Here is a 21844-nt window from a genome sequence, read left to right on the forward strand (position 1 = left end):
TGATACAAACAATCACTTGTTAGTATGAGTAGCTGGTAAATACCCATGTTAGCGAGGCAAGCTAAAAGTAACCTCACAAATATAAGCAACAGCAGCAGCATGCAATGCTTGTGCCAGCAAGGAAATGCTCCTGAGCACAGTGCCTGAAAGCTCTCCCAGCTCTCATGGCTTTCTGCAGAAAATGTTTCTGCTCCTCAATATTTGGCATCAAAAAAAGCCAGAAGACAGACCTGGCTGCTGGAAGGGGCAGTGCTGGAGGCAAGGGGCGAACAACTTGAGACTAAATAGTGATGCTCCTGAATCCATTCTCCTCAGGACCTGGCTGAAACATGAGGATTGGGCTTTGGTGGTTTACACGGTCCCCAGAAGCACCGTGGTGTGGGGCTGCTGCAGCCCAAGGCTCCTGAGTGGAGATCCCAGAGGGAGAATAGAGGATCCAAACCAACTTGTAGCTAAAACGTCCTCACACCTTCAGACTCCTGCATGGTTATGTTTTTGAAAAATCTTTTGTAAGAGAAACAGGGATCTTTCCATTCCATGTCTCAAAGAAAGCATTTTAAGATGAAAATTAATGAAGATCAACTGAGCACAGAATGGACAATTCACATCTCCCACAGCTTTTCCCTCCCTTCCTCTGAAAACCTCTGTTCTCCCCTTCTGACTTAGCAAGTTTTTCCTCTATTGCAACAAGTGTATGAAAAATGAACATGCATCAAGCAGCATTTACATTGGAGTTAGTATAATAAATATGTGCAAACCCCTTGGATCCAGCCTTCAAATGAGGCCCATGGGCCTTGATGATTGAGTAAAAGGTTATATTCTCTTCAGTGTACTAGTAACACCCTTAGATGTGATCGAGCTGCCCTCCCCACAATGGCAGTCCCACTGGGCCTCCTTAGGTGGTAAAATCAATGGGTTGTACAGCTTCATTCCCTATGTAATATTAGTATTAATGAGAAGTGAGAAAAACCTGTCTACACACACCCTTTAATTCTGTACACAGTGTAATATCATGACTTCATAATGACTTCATAAGTAATTTCTCCGACCTACTGGAAGGGAAAAGATCAGGAAACATAATTTAAGAAAGGCAATCTTGTTTATAGCATTGTCGCAACAATATTTGACAACAAATGCAACAAAGCTGTAAGTCTTTGAATAGAAGTTAATACTGCTCACGCTCAAAGCAATTCCAGTTTGCTGCTTTAACCACAGGCTGCAGGACCAGGCTTTCCCTCTTCTCTCCAGTAAGGGATCCAATATGGTCATTGCTCCCCTCCCCGCAACAGATCTGATTCAAATGCAATACAGATGGATACAGCATTTAATGAGCAGTCTGATGCCTTCAGGAGACTGCTGTGATCAACAGCAGAGCCAAGACAGAAGGCATCTCTCCTTATCTTTTACCTCCAGCCTTGAAGAATTTCTCCATACTTCTACCTCTTGTACACACTTTATTCATTAACTTCCTGTCCTCAGTTCAGCTTTATATCTTTATCATCCACCTGCCCCAAGACTCAACTTGAAAGTCCAGACCTTCTTGGTCCCCAAACTCTGAGGAGAACAGGAATAGGACCAGGGAAAAGGAAAATCTTGATATAGGATGCCCTCCATGTTATACTCCATCTGCAAGATCAAGGTGCGAGCAAACCAGTATTGACTCATTACCTTATGTGAGGCATGAGAGTGCACTTGGGTAGACAGAAGAGGATTAGCAATAAAAAAATCAGCCCTACAACCATCCTACAAGTCTATTGTATTATTATTATCATTAACACAAGTCTTAATCATTAATACAAGTCTATTGTATTATTATTATCATTAACATTAACATTAACATTATTATTTTGATGTTGTTATTACCATTTTCACATGAGAGATGCTTTAAGACCAGGATTTAAAATACCAGCAGGAGAAAGCCTCCACACACCTCCTGCTCATCAAACCATATCACTACCTGCCTTGGACAATTTCTGTGGAGGATGTTGTTTCTCTCACCTTAAGTGAGCAGAAATGAAGGAGATCAAGCAGAGTCCCTGAATGCACATAATGCTATGGAAATGTTAAGATATTCCCGAGACACTCCTGGACCAAAATAATAGACCTAGATAGACCCTTCCTAACTCTACCCAAACATTTGAAAATCTGCAGCTTTTCAGAATGAATGGCTCAGACCTATGTTGTGAGAATTAAATATGATGTGGAGAGATCTTCCCTTCTGATACCAAAAAAAGCCTCACTGAAACTCACTTCCCAGAGACCTAATGAAAGCAAAAGCAGCCCTCCAGTGTTGCCTTCAGCTATTGCCTCGTCATCACCCTCTTGCTAGAGTTTAAATTACTCCTCAGGGAATACCTTAAAATACCCTCACTCTTGGGGAATTTTCTCCTTGTTCTGGCAATGAAAGAATATTGTCCATCTATTCTTAAAAGAAAACAAAACAAACCTACATTCAGACATGGCACAGCAGGTGTGCAGAACACATTTTGGCAGAGCTATTGAAATCTCACTGATTTTTTTGATACCATCTAAGTCAAGGTGTTTGTTGGGATGGTTAGCAGTCAGTGTGAAGCTCGTCTAAGAGAGTTTGACCTCTAAGCTCTTGATCTTGCAGTTGTATTGCCATCAACAGGAATGTAGTGTGAAGGATTGATGCAATTTCTGCAGCAGCAACAAAAAAATGAAAGCAAATCTGAACGTGGGAAAAAAAGTCTTGACAAATTTCATTCAAATTTCACAGGAAATCAACTGTTAAATTAGGAAGTCAACTCCTCATAAGTTAGTGTAGTTTTGTGAAACTATTAGGTAAACTGGTTACATCAGATGATGACATGGTTCCAAGATTTTAGCTCTACCAAGGTCCAACATAAGAACCAACTACTGGGACAGATCTTTAGCTGCTGAAAAAAGAGCAAGCTCATTTGAACAAGACAAGTGGACAACTCTCTCCCAGCTGAGAGTTCAGCCCACAATACTTTCAGGAAAGGCCTGAAGGTACTGACTGGCTGAAGTTATATTCTCATGATAATAGCTGTAATTAGACAGACTTCACTGTCAATAAGATTATAGGTTAATAGCATGCATCCATATTATTGCCATTGAACTTTTTATCGGTCTTAAAGTGAGGAACGTTGCCATGAATAGTTGGTTTAGCTTCTCAGCACACTTTGGAAACCAATTGATATATCAATTAAGCAAGGAAGCTCGTTCTCTGGAAACAGCTGCCAAGAAAATGCTACTCAATATCTTCAGTCCCAGTGGAGTTATGTCAGCTAGATGGATTTGATGAAGTCTGCAGTCATTTTCCATATTAAGTTATAAGGTGGATAACATTTAGGACAATTTCTATGAACAGTTCACGGGCCTTTTTCTCTGGATCTTTCAGATTTTCTTTTTTAATAAATCTTGTGGGAGGTTGAAGCTTCAGGAACAAGTGTGACTTATGACCATCCAAGAGCTGGCATGTAGAAGAAATAATGGAAGAGGGAATACTCACAGGGACCAGTGTACTGACATAAAATATGTCAGTACCAAGCTGGGGCGCAAAGCCCTTCCTAATCCAAAGAAATCTCCCTAGCAAGGCATAGGTACCAGTCCTGCCGAGCTGGGCCGGGTCCCTGGGGAAGGCGCAGAGACCTGCTCCACCACCTGAACCTGGAGGCACACCTCATCCAGCACCTCCCCTCTGGGAGCTGCGCACTGTGATGCGTCACGCGGCTGGCACTGGCTATATGTTATTACATGAAGGCCCACATCATCCAGCGTGCCCAGTCGGAGACATTTCTCCGCACACTCATGCATTATGCATGGCTCCATCCCAGCCTACTTCAAATGCATCACCTTCCAGTGCGAAAGATGACTTGGGTGTGGAAGCCGACTGCAATTCCCCAAAGCTGCCTATGATAATATTTTGAATGAAGCATATGCACGGCAGGGGCAAATTACTCTCCCGCTCCCCCGAGGGGCTGTATCATGATCTACCATTGACATAATCATGCTGTACCTGCAGAACAGATAGGTAAAACACATTGCAATATTTCTAAATGTATGCAGCAGCATCGATTGCTTCACTGCAAGGAAAATAACAGTACATCGATTTAGTGGGGCAAAGCTTCTCAAGATCCACACCCAGTTTTACACCAATTATAGGAGCAAACCAACAATATAGCTAGTTACAGGCTTGACTGTTTATTAATTAAAACCTACGTTAACCTCGATGTTGTATCTCCATAACTTCAGTAAAAATGTGCACTGTATTTACTGAGGTTTGTGTCTGCATCTGTTATGTTCACAGACATATTCCAGAGTTTTCAGAGAGGAACCATAATTCCATTGATAATGAAGCTGGCAAAATTATGCAATTCCAGGTTTGCACAAAACTGATATTCTGGGTTGAGACAGAGACTACATGAATAATAGATATTAAAAGAATCAATGGAACAAGTCTTTAGTCTTCATTCTTCTGAATTTTAAATTTCTTCTATTTTATCTTGGACTGATCAAAGAATTTTGCTGACAGAAATAATATTCTAATGACTATTTCATGTTTTCTGCAGAATCATTTTTGAATCATAAATCACCACCCAATAAAAAGAAAAGGATATGTAAATGATGTGGAAGTGAGGCAAGTGATGTTTTTTTCAGCTGCGTTGATTTTTTTCAGATCTGGGTTTTTTTCAAATCAGCATGGGACATATTGTGTCATTTCATTTTGAGCAAATCTACCTCAGTTTCAAAAAGGAGAGCACAGAAGGAGAGAGAGCCCACTATTATTATTAATTATTAATTAAACAATAGCAGCATGCCCTTTGTTATTCCTCTCTTTTTAATTTATGAAAAAATATTATTTTTTCTGATAAAGAGGGAAAATATTTAGTTTGCCTCTAAATACAGGTGGTTCAGCAATCTGACTCAGCAAATTAATGTTTTTATAAGGATCAGCAAAATATCGAGCCTCTTTGGAAACAAAACAAACAGAAAACCCAAACCCCATCTAACAAGGAAGTTTATCTGCAAAGCTGAGATGAAATAACCCTGAAGTTTGGTTGTGGCTCTCTCATGTAAGCTTAACAAATCATGCAATCCTATAGAAAATCCAAGCCCTTGATTAAGGTATGGAAAGCCTGAGCTGCTGGAGGTTGGCATTTAACAGGTGCATCTGTTTACTTTCCAGCTACTTGTCTTCCCTAAAAAACCCCTCAGACTATAAATACAATTAGGTGCTGAATTAAGACTGCAAAAATATCAAGATCCCTAGAGACAAGTGTCTGAAAGATATTCCCCCTACCCAAAAAACAGTTTAGGAAGGTTTTCTGGCTTCTGTTACATTGAGCTGCGTTTATAAAACTATGTCTGCAAGCATCCTGGACCCTTTAATGAGATGATGCTATAGAGTAATCTCTCTCCCAGGGACCCTGTTGTGCGCATCAACATCATGTACTGTCTATTCAGCATAAACACACACCTTAAAATTAAAAACTACATTCAAACAAAGCCTGCCCGAAGCAGACAGCAGCCTGCCCGGCAGGATCAGCCGCTAGCTTTTCTCCCTCTAATCTGTCCACCGAGCAGCGTCACAGAGACTGTCTTTTATCAAAACAAAGGCTGGATGCTGGCTGGGAAGTGTGAAGCCGACTAAAAATGGCTGAAAAGCTGTCCGAGGCGCCTGCGAAGGTAGCCAGCCCCACCCAGCGCAGACACCGACCCGCTCAAAATAAGCTGAAAATAAACCCAAAAGGGAGATGCTATTGTTCCCCTCGCCTACTCGGCAGCAAGACAACATCATAGCAATATTTTTCCCCTGAACGGCTGGGAGGAATGCTTGAAAGCACAACGAAAGGATTAAAATTTTTTTTTTTTTTAAAGCAATCCTACAGCAAAGTACGAAGTGGGTGGCAATGCCGCGGCCGCCTCGGTGCTATCGCACTTCTTGCCGAAGCTGCGTTTTCTTTGTGTCGACGCTAGGCTAAGCCCTCGCATTGGGTGTGTCCGTGGGCAGGAGGCACTGAGGCACCCAATGCCACCGCCTTGAACCCTCACGAGCCCGAGCAGGCACAAATTCACCATCGCCCGGCTTTCCTAAAGCCCGAAAGGTATGAAATTATGCCAGCGGCAGCCCGACGGAGAGAGTCAGGGATGAGAAATGACACCGCTAACAGCAAGGGCGGATGCTTTGGGAATGAGCTGTAAGGTGGGAAGGAAGGTCCCGTATCCTGGATGCTTTCAGGGTGAGACAGCTGGAGATGGGAGAAATACATTCAAAGCACAGAATTAAGGGCTTTTTATCTTTCTTTGTTAAATTACCCCCAAAGAAAAGCTTCACGGGGAGGGAGATAAAACAGCATGCAAAGGCCCACAGGTGAACAATGCAAAAATGGATGGATCCTGCCTTCGCCTCCTCTGACATGCAGTCCTTCTAGCATGCAACACTAGAATAGATATAATACCCTGACATTTCCAGTTGCTCCAAAGACAGTCCATCTTGGTGGAATCGGCACTGGCTTGCATCTCGGAGGGCTGAGGAATTGCCGGTCCTTTCATCGGAGGCACTGCGTTACCAATCAGGCATTCCCGAGCATGGGTGGGTTAGCGGGTATCGCTCCCGTCTCCCCGCTCGGCTCCGGACTGATGCTGTAAGCAGCACAGGCGGAGGGGGGAGGGCATATTGTACGCGCTGCGGTCTCCACTGCAGCAAATCAGCAGTGTGATGTGGTTGCCCTAGGGAGCAGGCTCCTTTGAAAAGGGGATGCGGTCCCCTTTCAAATCAAAAGCTTGCACTCGGCGGCTTAGCCTCCTAAGCCATCGAAATGGTTAAGGCAACCTGATGGCAAAGAAATAAAAACAAATTGGATGTGGGTGGAGGGGGGAATGGGGGGGTGAGCAGCGTTTCCTATGTGGCTGTATGGTTGTGACTATTCATGTTCCAGAAATTTCTTGAGAGTGATGAAATCTGGTGTTTTCATTTTTCGGTGAGGGCCAAATTTCGCCCAACCCCTCCAGGTTTTGATGCCCCCCTCTCCTCTGCCCAGCTGGGTGAGCTCGGGGAGTAGACAGGAGAAAACCAAGGTCAGGATCCAACCCCAACAGAGCAACCCTCATTTTGCTATTTTTTTCAAAACTACTCCAGAAACAGAAGAAAATAGCAGAGTACCCACACCACCAGGGATCATCCTCCTCCCCCTGCAGGCATGAGCACCCACAGGCACGGGGTGACCCACACAGCACCCCCCAGCCCCTCGCACCAAGCCCTGCTACACCAGGATGCCGAGCACCGCAAGCTGCACCCAGGTTACGGTGTGCGAGGTTTGAGCGCTGCCTCCTCTCGCTGCTCAAAATGCTGCATGAACCAGGATTTGAGGAGTAAGAGTGCAGGTTAACAGGACAATTTGTGAAAAAGTATGGGCTTCCTGTACTCTGAGCCCACTAATGGCTGAATTTTAACACCAACCCCAACACTCCTCCCCCAGTAAGATACTGCCTCTGCCTCAGTTTCCCCATCAATAAACCACTGTAAGTAGCCTCGCAGAGATATCATAACTAAGCAATGGCTGTTCTTGGCAAATACTGGGAAAGAAAATGCTTTACATCCATCCAACCTGTTTGGCTTTTCAGATTTTGGGGTGGTTATTAATGACAAAGAAACTCCCCCAAAAGTCACCCCATTTCACTGAAGAGTGACCTGAGATACAGCATATCAGACTTGGTCCAGTCATTGTTGGCAGAACGATCCCAGCTGGGGGGACCTCTCAGCTCTGAGGCTGTATTTAATCTTTTAGATCCTGCTAGTTTATGAAATAACTTTACTTTAGCCATGTTATACTGAGTTTAGCTTTTTTATATGGAAACAGACATATGGGTCACGTATACAACTTCTCTGCTCTTTTGGCTCCAAAAACAAACAGTCTTTAATGCCTGAGTTAACAGAGATCTCCTCCAACCTGCAGCAGTAGGTCACCTATCCTTCCCTCAGGTAACTCATCTCATAGAAGAAAGCCAAAATTTAAGGAGAGATTCAGCACAGTGTGATCTTAACCTTTACCTAGGAAACTCTGCTGGGATTACAGAGGCCAACAGCTACTGTTCATGTTTCAAAACCATCTTTGAAATACCCCAAAAGACTTGCTCTAGGCTTCAATCCAGCATCTTTAGTCCTCTAACAGGGAAATAATTAACTAATTGGTGCAGAACAGGCTTCAATTGTCATTGCATAGAGTAAGATTAAACCATCTATAAACAATGTTACAAGTCTTGATTTTATGTTCTTCCCGGCTTTGTTAAAAATAGGAAGAAATAGGTTGGCAAAGGATGATTTCTCAGCATGGACTGATTGGTTTAGACCCTGTTCTGGTTTCAGCTGAGAGGATTGATTTTTCTTCATAGTAGCTAGTGTGGGGATATGTTTTGGATTTGTGCTGAAAACAGCATTGATAACATAGAGATGTTTTTGTTCTATGGACCTGTTGTTGAGCAGTGTTTACGTGGGGCCAAGGACTTTTCTGCTCCTCGCACCGCCCTGCCAGCGGGACGGCTGGGGGTCCACAAGGAGTTGGGAGGGGACATAGACAGTACAGGTGACCCAAACTAGCCAAAGGGGATATTCCATACCATGTGACATCATGCTCAGCATAAAAGGGGGCTAGCCGGGGAGGGGCGGTAGCAGCTCCAGGACGCGTGGCTCGGGGACAGTCTGGTTTCGGGACAGGTCTGAGCGTGCGGTCTGAGTTGTACGGTCCTCAGGTGAGAAACTGCATTCTGTATCACCAGTTTCGTATACTCTGTTAAGTACTGTTTTGTTTTGTTTTGTCTTCCCCTCTCCCTTTGCTATCCTAGTAAACTGTCCTTATACCAACCCACCAGGTCTTGTCTTTTCCTTCCCATCCCACTGTGGGGGGGGGGGGGAGGGAAGTGAACGAGTGGCTGCGTGATGCTCAGCTGCCAGCTGGGGTAAAACCACGACAGACCCTTTACAAGAACAGAAAATATCCGTATTGATACGTTTTGCCCTGCACACAGTTTGCAGCTCTGTGATGGGGTTCCCAGCACCAATCTATAACATGATGTATTTACAAGCAGCGTATATTAAACAGAGCCATCATTCACACACAACTCCTAAATCCTGGAGTCCCTGAAAAAAAGCCAAAGAGACCTCAAACCTAGTGCATCTGTGAAACTCATGGCTATTGGGCACATACCACCAGTGCCCAATACCACACAGCAGTGAGAAGACACAAAATCTCTGCTCAGTCTCACTGTAACCCACATTTCTCAGTCAGTTATAAAAAACAAATTCCCTCTGGACAGAAGAGTGTCCATGTACATTTAACATCCCAGTGTTGTATGAAACAGTGATGATTTCTCCTTTCCTTCATTGTTGGTAGGGATTTTTCTTGCCCCAGACTTCAGGTCTCCACCTCCTTCCCCAGGCTACCAATATGAACCATACCATCAGTTTTCCTGCTTAAATTCTTACTTCCCTTTGGAAAAATGTCTCTTCAGACCTGGCCCATATGATTGGACTGTCCCACGCTACTTCCAGAGCTATTTTAATTCATGGGCACCAGAACCCATCACATTACCACCAGTAACAAGAACAATGCATTTGTGTCAGAAACAGAATGGAACTGGAACTGTGAGATGAACATACTTAGATAATGCAAATGGGCTAAGAAAGTCTTGCAGTGTGTACTCACCTTAGGAGCAGACTCAGGTGAGGGACAGAGGCAGCACCTGGCATTAACGCTGTCCGTGTGTCTACATAAGACTTGCACAAAAAGTTTAACAAAATCCCAACTAGCACTAGCACAAGACTAAAATAGCAATTAATAAAAAATGCATTTCTACAATGAGAATTGAAATTATGCATTCAGTAAGTAGTGAGCCAGAATTAAGACTAAGCAGTTGGCCATCAATAGATTGAGGGTGAGGACTACCTCTTTGCAGCAGAACTAAACCAAGACCACCAAGTAAACATTTACTGAGCAGACTGGAAGGCACAAATAAGCTGCCTGGATCTTACAAGGGTGAGATATGCACAGGTCAGAGATCTTGGCATCAGCCATAGGATACTGCAGTGTTGGAGGAGAGTTTTCCTGTGATGATGACTGGAAGCAGGATGAAAAGCAGTAAGTGAAATTTGCTCCCCTTCCCTTTAGAGCACTGCCCATGGGAAGCCTCCTTCTGCTGCAGGATGTTACCAAAATTATTATAGATCTTAAGATGTTTTACTGAGGCCACCTAAAGCTCAATGTTGATGGCATAGCCACAAGCCAAGTGGGCTCATCAGTATTTGCCTGTTAAGTAGCTCTGCTGGAGATAATGACCCATGTATGTAGGATGTGTGAGGTAAGGACTCAGTAAAATAAAGTCACCTGGCTGCTTTCAGCCCATCCTAACCTCCCATTGAGGGAAACCTCCGGCCGAGTTAACAAGTGAGTAGGGTACTGCTGTCTGCCTCCTTTCTTTACATCCAGGGATTCCTGGATGAGGTGTGGACCGCAGCTCAGCAAAGGACACAGGCACCCTGCCCTGGTGTGTGGGCCACCAGGGTTGTGCTGCTTACAGGGACACTGCAAGCCCCGTGTCAGTACTAGCTCTCCAGCCCCACCTTGCTTCCCTCCAAAGGTCCTCCCACTTCCACGGTGAACCAGCCTGCCTGTGCACCACTGATGAGCTCTGATGAAGGCAGAGTTAGCAACATGTAAGGCTTTTTAGGTAAAGATACTTGAATTGGCATAACAGTCCATAAGAGCTCAGAAGTACCCACTGTTCTACCACGGGAAGGATCACGTATGGCCCTAAACTTCAGGGCTGTCCCTTAACAATCCTGCTGGAGGGCAGGGTGGAAATCAGCATTGGTTTCAAAGAACACTTAATGATAACAAATTCAAAGATAGAGCTGAAACTATTGCCAGTTCTGCTCTAAGTGCAGTGACTTTGAAGACACTTTGGACTGATTATCTTTTTCAGAACAGAGCTCTGCATCACTCCACGTCAACGGTTCATGGGACACATTGAGGGCAGCGCCAGATCTGCAACGTGGTGCTGTAAGATCCTGACATTTAGGAGAACAATAGCATTAAGGGAGATGATTGGGTTTTTCTTCTAAGTTAATTTACTCTTAGCATTAGCAACAAAAATAGAGGAGATGCTATTTTAAAAGTTGCATTAATATGTCTTGAAGCTCTAAAGAGCAACCGGGAATTTTTGCCTGAGTACTCCAAGCCAAGGGCAGCCAGCAATTACATTTTCGTGAGGAGGCTGTCAATAGCAGAGGGATGGGCCAGATCCTGGCTCTCCTCTCATCCTTCCCACTGTCTTGCACTCATTCTTGCACAACACGTTTTCTGGGCTGCAAAATTGCTCAGAGGTAGCTCAGGTGAAAAGGCCAGGAGCTGGAAGACACTGACGGCTATTTCAGGTCCATCAGTATTCACAGTCTAGGTGGTACACAGACAGCTCTGTCCTTGCTGTCTTTTTTCCTAGGCCCATGGTCTTTTGTTTAGGAGATTAATTACTTTTTTCCTCAGGTCTTTAGACCACAAAGGGAATCAATAAGCTGGTAAAAAAGACAATGTGGAGCCAAATACTCATAACAAAAGAAACCCCCATGTCCCAGCATGTCACATAATGTTCCAGCTTCTCTGAAATTTCTTTTAGAAGTCTTGAGATGCCTGGGTTTATGAGGGTTTTTTAAATGATCAGTCAAAATATTGGGGTTGTTCGCAGGGACAAGAAGTGTGTTTTGAGATATGTTGCTAAGCTGCTGTTCTGCTGCCTCTGTTTCACTTTCTGCTCAGCAGAAATGTTCTTCATTCCCATTTTTGCTCAAAATCTGAGATTATCATAAGGTCTTCGGCCACAGCCATGTGACATGAGTCAAATGAGTGTGTGAAAGAATCAGGTGAGACGCACTTTGCACTTCTTTTCCTCCCCGGGCATGAGGTGGCCTTTGTTTGAATCCTAGTAAATGAGCCATTTGGGGGGAAGTCCTTAGATTTGGGACTATTGTTAAAATACAATTTTCTGTTTCAGTTTTTGAACCGCTGATGTGCAGTCCCTCAGAGAAACTGGCACAGATCCTCTTCACCGGCCATCCCAGAGATGGCTGGCACTTCTGCAGTGATGTTTCAGCTCACTGACAACTGCAGGAAACAGCACGTCTAACACATAAGAATCAGTTTTGATTTACTCCTGGCTTTTCAGCAGTGGCTAATTTCTCTTAGTTCTTTAATGTTATTTTTGAACCATGAGGATCATAGAAATGAAGGCTCTATTCCTGCCACTGACCTAGAAAAGTCTTTTGATTCTTTCCAGTGGGACTACTTTTTGCAATTGCTGGGAACCTTAAAATCGGGTGTTTCTCTCCTTTGGGGAGGAAGTTGGTACATCTTCATTTCTCCTTTAAGATTTGATCAGTAAAACTGATGAGACCCTAAAACTCTGGCTGACCTACTGCGTTCCCCCATTAGAGCAGGCTCTTACGGCACTTGCAGCCTACCCCCATTTTCAATCCTGCTGCTTTTAAGACTATGCTGCTAAATTTGTCTCCCTTACAGCGTTGCTGGTGCTGCAGCTGGCATTATTAATTCCATTTCATTAACTGATCTTCCTAATGGACTGGAAGACAAAAGAGAAGACAGTCCAGAGACCACAGCATGGCTGGGCCTCAGGAGATCTATGTTCAGTCCCTGTGTCTGCCACAGGCTTCCTACATGACCTTGGGAATCATCTCTCTTAGGTCTCTGGGTCTGCTTGGTCTACTTAAATTTGGGGCATCATCTGCTTTTTAAGCTTTGTTTCTGCAGCACCCAGCACATCTGCTGCTCTAACAAAGGAGCCTCACGCATTTTTGCAATGCAAGTTGCAGGCAGGTGTTACTAGCTGTCATTCTTAGACCAGTGAAGATCAAGCAAGATCATAAAGATGAATTGGGATTGCATTGCTCTTGGAAATAGTGAAATCCTGCCTGGTGCTGGGCAAGGATGTTGGGAGACAGGGGAGCCTCTTCTTTGGCCAAGCATGCCGAGAAGAGATGAAGAAGACACACTTTTAGCAAACTCTCGAAGCAAGGTCTGGCAGCCAGTGCCTGAGCTGGGGAAATGAGGCCTGGGCTTCACCCCATGGGTGACCACCAGGACCCCTGTCCCTGCCTGGGCAAGGTCCTGTGCTGGGGGCAGAGGAGGTGGCCCTGGAGCAACTCATCTCACTGGCTCTCACCCCATGATGCTGGCAGGCACAGCCCCTCTGAGTGGCTTTGCTGGGAGGACAAGGCAGTGAGAGGCAGAAATAACGGACCGGACAGGTACAAGCACGCAGGCACGCGGCGTGGTGGTGCACAGACAGCAGCCCTGCTGCAATCCCAGGCAAAGGGCCACACCAACCCAGCTCTGCCACACAGCAGCACTAGCCACATCCTGCCCTGTCAAGTGTTGTCCTTTGCTCCTCCACACATCCAGGTCCTGGGCTGAGGCGGCTCCGGTGCAGCCCCCAGGAAAGATGTGCCTACAAAAATGTCTGGAGCCCTGCTTCCAGCTTACAGGGGCTGCCTTCAGCTCCTGCCCTACTGGGATCAGGCCCAAGTTTTGAAGCTCCACATGCCGATTCAGGGTCTGGGACACTCTGTTCAAGTGCAAAATGCAACTGCAAATTGTGCAAACGCGACGGCAAATTAAACCGACAGCCTGCGGGCAGAGACTCAGGAGACCAAGGCTTCTTTTGCAGCAGTGTCACAAGCCTCTGATTCAGGCTGGGATTCTCACAGGCAGTCAGGGGTGCTTGCAAATGGACTCTGGTTTGCAGCATTTCTGCCGTCTCCTCTGCTCCTTGTACCCAGCGCTTCTCCTGCCAGTCCAAACCAGGTGGGTGGGAGAGGGTGCAGAGTGACTCACTGCAGACCAGGCCCCTTTCCCTAGCCCCAATTCAAACAAAAGTAATTTTCTTTGGGGAAGAGAGTCACTGAGCAGTCCCTGAGCTGCTCACCCCTCTGCACCATGCTGGAAAGCTACTTTGAGCATCTCAGCATGGACATCGTTGCATCCCCCACCACTGCCCCCACTGCATGGAGAGGCTGGGAGAATAAATGCATTAGTGGCAGAGGTGTGCAGATGCTGTGGCCATGCACACAGCAGCTCGACCAACACACAATTGCCATGGCAACCCCATCTTTCCCTGGAAAACAGCAACAGATCACTAATACACTGCTGGATGCAATAGCCACAACCGCCTGCTCCATGGATGCGAGACAACTGGGTACCAAAATGCTCTCTGCAAAGGGAGGGATGATGCTCGCTGAGCTACAGCTCTACATCATTCTTGATCTGGGAAGTCAGCTGCTAATACGGAAGAAACCTTGGCTGAGGTTGCAGAGGAAGGAGGGACAGGTCAGGGGGAGGAGGTTAGAAAGCAGCTGCTCCTGCCCTGAGCAAATGCATCCTACAGCGCTTGCAAATGTGATGGAGGAGACAGAGAGTGTGGCTCCTTATTGCAGCAACACTAACAGTGCTGCGTGGCACGAAGGGCAGATGAACGAGGAGTGTGTTAGTACTGTCCAAGGGGGGAAAAAAAAAAAAAAAAACCCAACAAAAGGAGAAATGAAGGACATAAAATACTGGTCTGTAAGACAGGAATGGAAAGCAGAGAGAGAATATGAGTGGGGCTCTGGTGAGAGCCAATATGAACACTGGCTAGAGAAATGCTTTGGACAGTGAAGCAGCACTCTGATTTTTTGAATGTTATTATGGGCCTCTAGGGTAATTATAAAAATTAGATCAGGAAATGATGTGCCAGAAGTGTTGCCTGGAAAGTGGTCAGAGTTGTGTTTGCTGGGGAAATGATCAGGGAAAATGGTTTTGTGGGGCATTTTAGGACATTGGCTGGAAGAAGAGCTACACAGAAAAGCAGTAATGGTTTAAGTACTAGGGGGGCTGGCCCTGCCACAGCACATCCCCTCACATGGGGCAGAGGGAAGAGGAAAGGAAGGATCATATGTATATATCTTATGGAAGATACCATAAGCAAGGTCAAGCAAGCTTCCAGCATCAAATCAGCAAAATATGCAATGCAAATCCACACCCTGGAGCCAGCTCATTAGGAACTTAACATCAGTCATCCCTAAAACTAGGTATCTTATGCATACAGATGCAAAAAGAAGAAAAAGAGAAGAAAAAAATGCAGAACGCAGATAAACCCACTGAATTTGTGGAAATGAGTTTCTCTCTGAAAAACAGATTCCATCTCTGAGTACTTGAATATCGTGTATCCTCACTCCCCCTCTCTGCACACAATGAGAAAGTCCTGATATGGATGCTGACATCGAGTATCTGAGAAAAGACAATTTCATTTCCCATTCTCAAGGCCAAAGGATTAAAGATAGATCAGCAAAACTATTTCACATTTAGAAAACCAAACTAAAAGGCCTAAGGAATTCAGATTTCCCTGATGATATTGTTAAACATCGTAAGGCACATTTTCCTGATTGCTTCTGCAAAGGAATCCTAGCCCTCTACTCTGGGATGAGCATGAATATATAATAGGAGGTATAGAGTGAATTTGAATATATATATATATGTAAAATGGAACTATTTCGCCATCTTCATCAATTAATAAGCAGCATGAAAGTTCACTGGACAAAACTGACCAAGGGAAAATGTTTTCCTTATATCACAGTACATATAACCACTCTGCTTCAGTAACAGATAGCATGTGTATGTGGTAGAAGTAGCAGTAATTTCAGAGTAACGGCATAGATTTGCAGAGATACAGAAATAGCTGTTATCCTAGAGCACTGCGCATGAACAACGTGAGGTGGAAGGACAGCACACTACATTTTCTGCATGAATAGTGAATTCCCTTGCAACAGGTCTGGCTTTAGCAGAAACTGGGGAATTCTGAAGAGAATAGTAAAAATAGGTCTGGGCGAGCATTGTAAAAGGTCTGAACTGCTTTCCCTTAGTGTTTTGCTCCTTGCAAATGTTTTAAGTACATGGGGCTTTGCTGAAACTCCCTGACTGAGACAGGTACCACCAAATACCCCTTCATACTGTATCAGATACCTCATTCTCAATAAAAACGTCCAGGAACCAAAGCATGATATCCCTGTGTCCCATCTAAAGCTCTTGCTTTTCATATGTCAGATACTTAAAATTAATTTCTTGCAATTGAATCAGAGATAAAACATAATCGCATGACATATTAATTTTAAATGATGATAAATTCAAGAAAACCACAATCTTTGCATGTGGAAACAAAGTAAACCCATACCCAAATCCCATATTTTGTTTTGGATGAACTTCATCTTTCAGGGGTAAGGGAGACATGATGAGCTGAATGCCAGACAGGTGTCTGGGTCCTGCTGGTCCTCAGCACCTGCAGGTCCGGGCTTTGGAAACCTCAGCCTCTGAGTACCCCCAGCTTGAAGCTGAGAGACATCAGCCCTCTAGATTAGGATGTCTAGTATTGGGGCTAGAAGAGAAGGGATTGTACCTCATTTGGAAGCAGCAGCTCTTACCTTTTCCAAAACATTTGCTTTTTAACTATGCTTTTTTTCTCCCTTTTTTCCCAGGTTGCCTGACATTTAAAGTGATCAAAGTTTCCTATGAACCACAGCTTCTAAGTTTCAGATAAATATAGCTATGCTGCTTTGCATTTGTTTGTTTTCCTCAGGTTGCAAACCTGCAGTCGAGACCTACTTATTTTGGAGTAGGGAGAGCTGCTGCTTGTCACCACATGCCTCAGCAAACAGGGAGGAGCACAGCCCTGCGTGCAGGGTGCAGCTCCGCACCGCTCGCAACACGGGATCCAATCCTGCTCTGGCAACTTGGAGCAAACTAACCATCAGCCCCCATGCTCACTTGAGGAGTCGGAGCAACCCCGGAGCAGGCAGAAAACAAAGGGAGGCGTGATGCACGGAAGCAGGCACAGAGAGGATGATGGAGGTGGCCGTGGCTGAGCATATGTGACATGCCCAGCCCACGCCACGATGCAGGGGGACAGCCCTGAGCTCTTTGAGACACAGTGAAGCTCTGTGGGCTATGGGGTACAGATGAAACCACGTGCAAGGGCAGGAAGGTCCTGGTCCCCCCTCCCTTGCCCACCCACGCATACCTACTCAGCCCAGTACAATTTATTTTGTCCTCCCCATTAGCTGGGAAGTAAATGTGGCAATTACTTTGCACATCTGAAGTGTCAGAACTTTGGCACATTTCCCTGAAGCTAAATAATTAATGAAGGACTCTGATTAGCGTGAAACTTGTGGAACCATCAGACAGCACGGAGTGACATTTATTTATACCTCTTGATGTCTGAGACAGGGCTTTGTTAAGAGGCCAAGGATGGATGGGCTTCCTGGCCACTGAAATGGGAGGCTGTGCTGCAGCTGAAAGGGCTTGGCTCAGGGTTTGTTTTGGAAAAGAAGGTTTCTGCCCTGCTTTGTGCTTAGGCTGCCACAGACAGAAGCATCCTTCAAAATTTGAATGCTTTGCAAGTGATGGAAGATAAAATACACTTCTTTTCCATGCAGGAAAGACATCTGCATAAGTACTGCCCAGCAACTCGTTCACCTCAGCGTCTTATCAGAGGCACCACATCTAAAAGCCTTTTTTCCCCTCTCACCAACAAACAGGGGTCAAGTAGAAGATGTCAAGTAGAAGATACCAAGTATGCGGCTGCCAGGGGTCAGGCTCAGCTCCTGCAAACCAGACCACCGCAGCAAGACCTGGCTCCCGCAGCAGGATCAGCGCAGACACGCCTCCGGCAGTGGGTTTCCAGCTCGGCCTCCAGTGACAGAGCAACCTGGTGTCCCTAAGGGGTGAGAGCCCTTCTAGCATGCCCTGCTGCATGAGAGATGCAGGAAAAGCTGGCGGCTGTCCATTTTCTCCTAAAAGTTCTTTCTTTCTGAATCAATTCCCCATACAAAACACAGCGGCCACCCAAAAAGCTGTGCTGAGCCCTGCTTATGCCATACAGGTTGGTTTGAGCTACTGGCCTTTCCCCAGCCCTCCCTCGTTTTGCCCTCAAACTGCAAATAATCTGTTTTTTACCATGACCCAGGGCAGAGAGAGGCTGCTCAGCAGACACACAGAGCTATTACATGAGCAAACTGGGTATCTTTGGGGTCCCAAAATGTAAAGGAGGGTATGATCTTCACCTCCCCAGGGAGGAGATGAAGGTAAAGCAACGGGGTTACATTAAAGCTGAACCCTCCTTACCGCAAATGCCACTGCCATAATGACATCAGCTCCAAAACCCGCTGTCCCTGCCCTGCCTCATCCATTTCACCCCTGCGCACGTGCTCAGGAAGGATGATTTCGACCCCTGCAGCAACACCAGCCAGGCACCTCAAAAAGTTGCCTCTCCCTAAAGGGATTTCCTCCTTACCCAGAGTTTTGTAGAAACAGGAGGTAAAGGATTCCTTACAAGAAAAAGCAAATATTTTGGAAATCATGTACTTTAAGTCTATGCCTGGTTTTGTCTCATCCAACACATGTTTCCATGGAAGCAGAGGAGGGAGCGGGCAGCCTGCGGCTGCAAATCACAGCTATCTCACTGCCTGCTCCTGACTCTGAAGAGACAAATGGATCATTAAAAATAAAAAAACCCTGAAATTTAAAAAAAAACCTTTTTGATAATAGATAGTTGATATTTAGTGCTGCAATGTTGTTTTTAGGGACCAGGGTCCAAGCGCATCACAGCTGAATGAAACCGAATTTGGGCTCATTCGCAGAGGAAATGGAGTATGCACTGAATAAAATGATTTTTGTTCTTTTGTTGATCACATTGGTGTAGTGATTGTGTGAGTACAGAGAATGTCAGTGCAGCACACAAAGGGAGTTATATAAACGGATTAAAAAGATGTTTTCAGCATGTTTTGGAGGAGTGTATCGCAGAGAGAGGCCAAAACAAGGATGGTTTAGGAAATACGGATTGTTTAGGAAAATGGAAGGTTTATCTGTTGTTCCAAACCCAGTTCTGATCTCAGGAGAAGTCAGTCTGTCTGTCAGTCAGTTGCTCTTATCAACATGTCATTTAAGCAGAAACTTATTTTTGAGTATAACCACAAAGTTCTCCTGGCCTTTAAACTAGCATCTTGAGGCATCACTGCATTCAAACAAAACATGCAGTTCCTAACAGCTTGCAAGCGTGTTGCAAATACATCTTCTTGCTGCTGCGCCAGGCACGTTTCAATGGGAGTAATTACCGTATATCCTCAGGTAAAAGCTGCTTCTTACCCAAAATGTTGCACTCGGAGACTTGAACACAGCTGCTCTTGAGCAACTGAGCTGGATCTACCCGGTTGCCTTTTGCCGGCTCCCAGCAAGGTAGCAGGGCTGATGTATGTGCAGCCATTACGTAAGCAAATGCAAAATATCCTTCCTGCATTTACCCCCTCAGAAAAATATATATCTGTTTTACCGCAGTCTGCCTTCTCCCAAAAGGCAGCGGAACGTCTCACCAGTAGATTTTTTTTTTTCTTTCTTGACTACCAGGCAAGAAAAATTAGGCACAGTTATAAAAACCGCCAATTAGAAAATATAGTTGCAGTCTCTAGTGAGTTAAAAATCCTGAGGTTTCAATGCTTGTGAGATTTCCTCCCCGCAGCTCTGTGTAATAGATTTGGAGCTGTTCTCTGTAGCTGTGTGAACACTGAATTTCTGAATACTGTGATCAATATTGTATTGAATACCGATACCTATGATTTAATGGCAGCTCTGTGTGCATCTGTTACTTATGTTTAGTAGATAGCTTTCAGGGAGAAAACAGCAAAAGTTGAAAGAATGGGTCAAATCAACTTGAGTTTGTTAGATACTGCATCTGAACAGGGAAATATGTGAGATGAAAATAAATCTAATGGGGAAAATGAAGGGATTTAGCCTGGACCAGGACTGACCCTATTTCCAGAGCCTGCAAAGGTCCCAGACAGCCCTATACCAGCAAATCCCAATGAGCAAGTGGCAGTATCACCAAAGGTATCATTCTTGCCTTTTCTAGCCTGTGAAATTCATTACTAAAAGGGGGGTTCAAGCCAGCAGACCCAGACAGGGCAGGACTCTGCAAACACCTTTATACACAGGCTGGAGGCAAAGTCTGAGGAAGTGCTGAGTAGCAGCATCCTGGCAGGACCTGCAGGGAGTACGGAAGCACTGGTTTGGGTTTCATCTCTGGTTAGTGCTTTCTTCATCCCACCAACAGGAATTGCCTGGTGGTACTGGTTGGTACTGGTTGGTACCATGAACTGTGATAATTCAGGATTTTTTGCTTTTTAAAAAAATATGGACATCAAATCATTATAGTGATTTGTGGCTTGTTTCTACCTGTGCCATTGATGAGCGAGCCGTTGAGTGTCCGCTGGGCCCAATGGCCCAAAGGTGAAAGGCTCCTGTATCCCATTCCCAACCCTGAGCCTGTGAGGACAAGGCTCTGCAAGTTTTACAAAGATGTGAGTCAGCAAAGGAAGAACAGTGCACCTAAATTCTTGGACTGAATAGGAATGAACTGGAAGGCAAGCGGAAAACTAGTGCAGATGAGTCTGGAGGATATCAGAAAAGCATTTGCGTCTAAGACAGTGCAGGATATTGATCTGCAGACTCACATAGCAGCACACGCTGGACAGGAAGCATCTGAAATGCATCAGAAATTGGCTGAGGGAAAGGGAGAAAGCTGTCAATAAAATCAAGCAGTGTGGCAAAGACAGGAGGAAGGAGGAGGCTAGCAGGGCAGCTAGTGCTGGAGCCACGGATGTCTACCTCATGGTGTGTATCAGTGACCTTGAGAGTGATGCCATTATCTAATGATGCCAAATTGTAGGAGGCACAGAACAAATTAATTACAAATGGGAGATCAGGCTTACGGTCTGATAAGCAGCTCACGGAGTTCAATGAAGAGAAGTTTTAATGAGATTAAGTGACAAAGCCATCACTTAGAAGGAAGCATTAAACAGACTACAGACAAGGAGAAAGAACTGGGGGCGAAGGCAGAGAACTATTAAAACCATCTGTGTTATTAAAAGAAGAGTAAACAAGGCCTGTGCCTCTCCGGGAGAAATGGAGATAATAGTAAGGCGTGCTGGCACTGCCGGTGGGAACTCTTCCCTTGAATGTATCGTACACACGTCTGAGTCAGGCTCGGGGGGATATCGATGGAGCACAGCAAGGGAAACCCAGCACACACTTGGGACCAACACAAGGAGCAGAGCACTGGCTGGCTCAGTATGAATTACTGCAAGGAGGAGCCCTTAAAGGAGATTCCAGGAGGTCTGGTGTTACTGCGAGACAGCTATGGGTTGGAGCTGGACTCGATGGAGGAGATCTTTGCCCTGGCCCACTTCAAGAGCAAGTGCAGCAGGGTGTCGGGTGGTAGCCATCAAGGAAAGAAGCAGGCTAGCAGTCAATGTTTCAGGCCAAGAAGGGCAGCTTTTAAATAATAATAGCTACTGCTAATGATGAATAATTAAAGGAGACCATGCGGTCCTCCGGCCCTTACGTAGTTCCATTCCTCTAATGTACAGCAGAAGCATCATTTATAGTACGCGGGAAGAGGAATCATGCACTCACACAGACTGGCTGAGCTTCATCTCCTACCAATCCCACTGCATCCTTCTCCATGAGCTGTATTTAAACCTGAGTGCCATATAATGGGAATGGGGCAGCTTTGAATCAGACTGATGAGAGACCTGTGGTGTAAAGGCAGCCCCATCTTACCGTGCAGCAAACATGTGCAAGGGTAGAGTTGGCGATAACGTCACCCGTTCATGTTACCTACAAGTAATGGGCCAAAACAGTTCCTGAAGAGGAGGAGAGACTCATCTTTCAATGGAGGTGGGCAGGCTTCGGTATGTCTGTTTTATAAAGCA

At 45.3% G+C, this 21844-nt stretch overlaps 1 protein-coding gene across 2 annotated transcripts in view; it reads right to left on the reverse strand.

Annotated features, from left to right (window-relative positions):
* Positions 1-21844, reverse strand: part of RTN1 (reticulon 1) — a 121119-nt gene that overhangs the window by 10216 nt on the left and 89059 nt on the right. Inside the window, exon 1 of one of the 2 annotated variants that reach the window (XM_075753317.1) lies at positions 6447-6812. The exons of the other annotated variant lie outside the window; for it this stretch is intronic. Coding sequence (XP_075609432.1) covers positions 6447-6540 — 94 coding nt within the window. The 5' untranslated portion in view covers positions 6541-6812. Of the gene's footprint in view, positions 1-6446; positions 6813-21844 lie in introns of those variants that run through there. 2 annotated transcript variants of the gene reach the window in all.

The sequence above is a fragment of the Balearica regulorum genome, chromosome 5 (assembly GCF_011004875.1).
Source record: "Balearica regulorum gibbericeps isolate bBalReg1 chromosome 5, bBalReg1.pri, whole genome shotgun sequence".
NCBI classification, from domain to species: Eukaryota; Metazoa; Chordata; class Aves; order Gruiformes; family Gruidae; genus Balearica; species Balearica regulorum.